General features: G+C 42.4%; 2 protein-coding genes across 2 annotated transcripts; both read left to right on the forward strand.

Moving 5' to 3' along the window:
- The first annotated feature begins 1,429 nt into the window (after window positions 1–1,429).
- Window positions 1,430–2,470, forward strand: LOC142173539 (uncharacterized). The gene has a single exon (XM_075239147.1). The coding sequence runs from the start codon at window positions 1,430–1,432 to the stop codon at window positions 2,468–2,470; it is 1,041 nt and encodes a 346-aa protein (XP_075095248.1).
- A 1,629-nt stretch (window positions 2,471–4,099) lies between these two features.
- On the forward strand, window positions 4,100–4,414 carry LOC142173540 (uncharacterized). Its single transcript, XM_075239148.1, has one exon. It carries the CDS (start codon window positions 4,100–4,102, stop codon window positions 4,412–4,414), a length of 315 nt encoding a protein of 104 aa, XP_075095249.1.
- Window positions 4,415–6,735: the final 2,321 nt, after the last annotated feature.

Raw genomic sequence — 6,735 nt, forward strand, 5'->3', positions numbered from 1 at the left:
AAGGAATACTGGACCACCATAAGCAAGCTAGAGGATCAAATCAAAAACCACAAATTTAACAGTAGTTTGCAGGCTGCTTAGGATGAAGGAGAAAAGAAAAGGTTGGCCCGAGAAAATGAAGCCCTCCGAGCTCAAATTCAGAAAATGAAAATAGTTGCTGAAAACCCGGTAAAAAGCGAAAAAAATGAAAGACTCATAAGCAATCTGAGACGGAAAGTTCATGATTATGGGTTTGATTTGACAAAGGCCGAGGATGAATTGGCAAAAGCTCGGGCAAAATTGGCGAATAATGCAGAAGAACGGGCAAGGTGTGTTCAGTATTTAAAGCAAAAGTATGATAGAGGGGTCGCGATCTTAAGGGAAAAGCTGACTAATCTCGAAAATAAAATGGTCCAACGGACAAAGGATTTCAAAGCTGAAAGAGAGCATTGTTATACATCTATTTCCCGATTGGAAGAAGTCATACAACAATTGCAAGACCAAAACCATATGGCCACACAAGTATTGGAGGCCCGGTCTCAGCAAATTGGACGCTTTCTCCAAGAAAAGGGTGTCGTTAGAATGAGGATTAAAGAAATCGCTGATTACGTCGTAATGAAATGCCATGAATGCGAAGATATGACCAGGTCCAAGTTCTTTACTTCTGTGATGACTTTTGTCCGTCATGTGATGGATGATTTAGAGTACCTTCAAGAAGAGATTGCACGCAGGCCCACGTCGAGACCGACTGATATACCACAGGGCCCCGGAGTAGTATTAGAGGCTCTTATGTATTCCTGATTTTTATTTATTTATTATTTTTCGCTTTGAGTCTGTATTTTTTACCTTTTCGAGTCTGTTTTTTTTTTTGTTTTGAGTATGTATGTTTAATCATCAGTATTTCCAAAATCTTTCTAATAGAAAAACCCAAAAAGATTTTATTTAATGAAATGTTGAAAAAAAACCAAAAACCAAAATTTTCTTTTCTTTTATTCTGCATTTATTTCCTGAACTACATAATGATCTGATTCATGCGGTGTCATAATACGTAGGCAATCCCCATCGGATTCGATTGTAGCTATAGACAATCTGAGTGAAAAATAAAGAAAAAGAGAGAAAAAGAAGGAAAATTGAGTGAACAAGAAAGAAAAAAAAGTGAAAAATAAAAGAGCAAAAACAACAATAAGGGAAGGAAAAAGAAATAAGGATTCAAAATTTGAGAAAAGAGATAGTAAAGCCAGGATAAAACATACAAGCGTTGCAAAGACATTTAGAAATATTTAATTATTTAAGTGCATTGCATCCCCAATATGCGATTCCTTATCTATTAAATATCTCAAACTAACCAGGTTGTTGTGTGTGCAAATATCAAAGGTCCTGTTTAGGTGGTTGGTTTTGTGGTAATCTGGCTTCCCATCCTTACTTCACGAGATCTAAAGGCAGTGTTCTTATGGCCTCTGAAAGTCATCTACCAATTATTGAGCCTGAGGATAGTCCTGTATCGGCTATTCCACAGTCAGAGTCCGCAGCCACTGAGGAAAATAGAAGGTTGCGCGTCCGCATGTTAGAAATGTGGGACGCTTGGTCTAATGGCAAAGAACCGCCCAGTATAATCCCCGGATTTCCTGAACTGCTTCCCAGGACGAGTGGAATCTCTAATGTCCCCATCCCCGTAACAAACCCATTCATCCCATTTGGGTACCCCACTATATCGGCCAATTTCACCGGTATGCCTTCTGAGGTTCGCCCCCAGGCACCGTTTTCAGGGGTACCTTTTACATTATTCACCGCACCACCAGTCTCTACTATGGCACAACCAACAGTTCCCAGGCCATGCTTCGAGCCTTCAGCTTTCACTTTTCAAGTCCCGCAATTTCAGCTAGACAACGCTCATGTTACCCCAAACTCTTACCCTCAACACCAGCAGTTTGAGTCTCCTATGGAACAGGAAAGAACTATGAGAAACCCCGAGCAAGAAGAGATGGTTCGGAAGATGAAAAGCCTCGAAAAAGGTCTGAAGAACATGCAAGGCCTGAGTGGCCAAAAGAGTGTCTCCTACTCCGATCTGTGTATGTTTCCTCATGTTCATTTGCCCATTGGTTTTAAAACGCCAAAATTCGAAAAATACGATGGGCATGGAGACCCGATCGCTCATTTGAAAAGATATTGCAATCAGCTGAGAGGGGCAGGTGGAAAAGAAGAACTTTTGATGGCCTATTTCAGGGAGAGCTTGACGGGAATTGCGTCAGAATGGTACATAAATCAGGACATCTCCCATTGGCATATATGGGATGACTTGGCCCGAGATTTCATCAGGCAATTTCAATATAATATTGATATAGCTCCAGATAGGAATTCTCTGACCAATTTCAAGAAGAAAACCACGGAAAGCTTCAGTGAATATGCTATCAAGTGGCGTGAGCAAGCATCCAGAGTGAAACCGCCTATGGATGAGGCAGAAATGGTCAATGTTTTCTTGCAGACCCAATAGGCCGATTACTTTCAAAACATGATGTCTGCAATGGGAAAACCTTTTTGCAGAGGCTATAAAAATCGAAGAAATGGTAGAAAATGGCTTGAAAACTGGCCGAATCATAAGTCAATCTGCTTTGAGAGCCACCTCCCAAGCCATCCAGAACGGCTCGGGATGTTTAGCAAATCGAAAGAAGAAGGAAGAAGGAGCCTTGATGACTTCAGGTTTGAGAGGCCCCCATCGATCCCGCGATCATTCTTACCTGCCTTCCAGAACCCCACAACACTACTACCCCCATCAAGATGCAGCATATGCCATGGCACCGCCTCCCTATGCGGTGATGAATGTCCAACCTTATGCACGGCCACAACAACACTACAACCAAAACTGAGCTCCACCTCCCAGAAATAACCATCTTTACCAAGCTCCATATAACCCTCGTCCCCCACAAAACAATTACCAACATAATACACGCCCTCGTGAGCATCCTAGGAGAAACGACTTCACCCCTATTGGTGAGTCCTACTCTAGCTTGTTTCCAAAATTACTCCAGATGGGTCTATTTCAACTTGTGCCTCCAAACCGGCAAAATCCGGAATCTCCATCATACCGGCCCGGTACTAGGTGTACCTATCATTCAGGGGCAGAGGGTCATGATACGGAGGATTGTTGGACTCTCAAGAGAGCCGTTGAGAATTTGATAGAACAAAAACGAGTGGTGCTGAGGGACGAGGAAGTCCCCAATATGACTAAAAATCCATTACCGACTCACAACAACGGGCCGGTCATTGGAATGATTTATGATGATAAAGAGTTTTATCCAGCTTTGAAACTATCATCGCCATTGTTGATTCAAAGGCAAGACCTAAAGCGGCATTGAAACAAGCCAGAAATGAGAAGAAAATCACTCTAACTCCTCAAGTTGCAGAAACAAATACTGGGGCAGCACCAACTAAGGACGCAATTCTCTATGTTCCTAGGGCCCCAAGGAAAGAACAACTCATGTTGAACACTCCCAAAAGATTTGAGCAGAGGAAAGTCATACTAAATGTGCCAAAGTTGTATGTGCCAAAAGGGATTTATGTGGCGCGGGGGCCGGTAATTTCACCAAGGCTGAATGAGCCCGTGGTTATTAGCCGCGCACCACAGAGCCCTATGAGAGACCCCACTGCAGTCCCCTGGAATTATAGCAAAACAATGGTTACTTACAAGGGGAAAGAGATTATGGGAGAGGTGAACGAAATGAACCAACCTAGGAAGTACCATGACCCAGAAGAGCAAAAGATGTTAAAACTGAGCAAGGATAAACGGTTTTCGCCTAAGAAGCCTGTGAGTTCTGAGGAAGCAGAAGAGTTTTTTCGAAAAATGAAAACTTCGGAATATGCAATAATTGACCAGCTCAGGAAGACTCATTCCCAGGTTTCACTTTTATCACTTTTTATTAGCTCAATTGAACATCAGATGGTACTCCTGAAAACATTGAACGAGGCATATGTCCCGGTTGAAACATCAGTTGAACAACTGGAAAGAATGGCTGAACAATTCTTTGAAGTTAATAGGATTTCCTTCAGCCGTGATGATTTGCCCCAAGAGGGAGCCACCCACAACAAAGCCCTTCACTTGACTGTCAAATGCGAAGGTTATTAAATGAAGAGAGTCATGCTAGATGGTGGGTCTGGGGTCGACATTTGCCCTCTCTCAACGCTCCAGAGGATGAAAATTGGAACAGAAAGAATCCGACCAAACAATGTATGTGTGCGCGCTTTTGATGGTGTCAAACGAGACAAAATAGGGGAAATTGATTTGATTTTGACCATTGGCCCTGTGGATTTCGAGGTAACTTTCCAGGTTCTGGACATGGATACTTCATATAATTTTCTCCTAGGAAGACCATGGATTCACACTGCAGGAGCTGTGCCCTCCACTCTTCATCAAATGGTCAAATTTGAACATGAAAACTAAGAAATTATTGTCCACGGGGAGGATGAATAGTCCATTTACAGGGACCCTTCAGTCCCATGTCTCGAAGCTAGAGAAGGAAGTGAGCACATTGTCTACCAAGCCTTCGAAATTGTGATCGTTGATCAATGTGAAGAAGGGGCCCCGTTCCCTCAACCTTGCTTATCTAATGCCTCGGTCTTGGTCGCCACTGAAATGATTAAACATGGGTACAAGCCCGAAAAGGGGCTCGGGGTATATCTACAAGGCATCATAGAGCCTGTTACGTCAACCGCCAATGAGAAGTTCTTCGGTATAGGTTTCCAAGCTACAGAGGCCGATAGAAAATGGGCTGATGAGAGCAAGAAAAATGGGTGGGTCCTGCCTCAGCCCGTTCCGCATCTCACCAAGTCATTTATTGATCCCAAATATGTAGAAGAAGAAGAAGAAGAAGAGACCTTCACGGCTGAAAAGATTGAGGATATTTGTGAAGCCATGAAACGAATGTTGTATGAGTCCCACATGGTCCAGCCGGGGGAAGGAACGAGCACTGCTGAGGTGTTATACATGGGGCCTAATTCCAAGCTTCAAAATTGGAAAGCTACCCTATTCCCTGTCAGGCGGGAATCCCGGTAGTCCATTCTTGCCATCTTTTCTACATTACGAGTTATTTCAGGGTGTAACTCGAATGTTTTTATTTTATTGTCTTTTGATTTCTATGTAAACCCTCTTATCTTCAATTCAATGAAATGAAATCAATATTTCATCATCAATGGATGTTTCCTTTTTCTTTATTCTAATTTCGCTATTTTTCTTATCTTTTCCTTTTCAGTTCTAATAATGCGGACTTAAATAATATGACATGCTTGCGGACTTCATGCCCAGATCCTAAAACGATGTCTAACTGTGAAATAATGAATCAAGATCCAGAATATGATGAAGATGAGGCTTTTAGGGAAATAAATCGAGAATTGGAACAATTTGAGAATAAGCCTAAGCCAAACTTAAATGAAACCGAGCCAGTTAATTTGGGCAGTCCAGAAGAGGTCCGAGAAACCATGATAAGCATTCACACCAATGAAAGAACTAGGGATGTATTGATCCAACTTTTGTTTGAATTCAAGGATGTGTTTGCATGGTCCTATGATGATATGCCAGGTTTGAGCGTTGATTTGGTAGTACATAAATTGCCAACTTATCCTGGTTACCCACCCGTACAACAAAAGCAAAGAAAGTTTAAAACGGAAATCAGCGATAAGATTAAAGAAGAACTCTCCAAACAATTAAAAGCTGGTGTGATTCGGGTGGTCCGATACACCACGTGGTTGGCTAATGTGGTCCCAGTGCCAAAGAAAGATGGGAAAACCCGAGTGTGTGTTGATTATCGGGATTTGAATAAAGCAAGTCCCAAGGACAACTTTCCACTGCCAAACATTTATATTCTTGTTGACAACTGTGCCAAACATGAGATACAGTCTTTCGTGGATTGTTATGTTGGGTATCACCAGGTTCTGATGGATGAGGACGACGCAGAAAAGACGGCTTTCACCACGCCGTGGGGCACTTATTGTTACAGAGTCATGCCATTCGGTTTAAAAAATGCAGGGGCAACTTACATCAGAGCCATGACTTCCATCTTCCATGACATAATACACCGGGAAATTGAGGTGTATGTGGATGATGTGATAATTAAATCCAGAACACAAGAAGGCCATGTGCAAGATCTGAGAAAGTTCTTTGAGCGTCTGCGCAGGTATGATTTGAAATTGAATCCAGCCAAATGTGCATTCGGAGTTCCATCTGGGAAACTTCAGGGGTTTATAGTCAGCCGGAGGGGTATTGAGTTAGATCCGACAAAGATAAAGTCTATTCGGGATTTGCCACCTCCGAGAACCAAGAAAGAGGTCATGAGTCTGCTAGGGAGATTGAATTACATCAGCAGGTTCATTGCTCAGCTTACTACCACGTGCGCCCATATTTAAGTTGCTGAAGAAAGATGCAGTGATCAAATGGACAGATGAATGTCAAGAGGCTTTTGATAAGATCAAAGAATATTTGTCAAATCTGCCAGTGTTGGTTCCACCCGAGCCAGGAAGACCTTTGTTCTTGTATCTGACAGTCTTGGAAAATTCCTTTGGCTGTGTCCTGGGGCAACATGATGTGACCGGGAAGAGAGAGAAGGCCATATACTACTTGAGCAAGAAGTTTACCATTTATGAAGCCAAGTATACTTTGTTGGAAAGAACTTGTTGTGCCCTAACTTGGGTCGCCCAGAAGCTCAGACATTATCTTTTGGCCTATACCACATATCTCATAACTAGAATGGATCCTCTAAAGTACATATT

This window comes from Nicotiana tabacum, chromosome 19 (genome assembly GCF_000715075.1).
Source record: "Nicotiana tabacum cultivar K326 chromosome 19, ASM71507v2, whole genome shotgun sequence".
NCBI lineage: Eukaryota > Viridiplantae > Streptophyta > Magnoliopsida > Solanales > Solanaceae > Nicotiana > Nicotiana tabacum.

Bases quoted from the DNA above. Each gene is read 5' to 3' on its own strand.
- LOC142173539 (XM_075239147.1), top strand. From the start codon at position 1,430: ATGGCCTCTGAAAGTCATCTACCAATTATTGAGCCTGAGGATAGTCCT.
- LOC142173540 (XM_075239148.1), top strand. From the start codon at position 4,100: ATGAAGAGAGTCATGCTAGATGGTGGGTCTGGGGTCGACATTTGCCCT.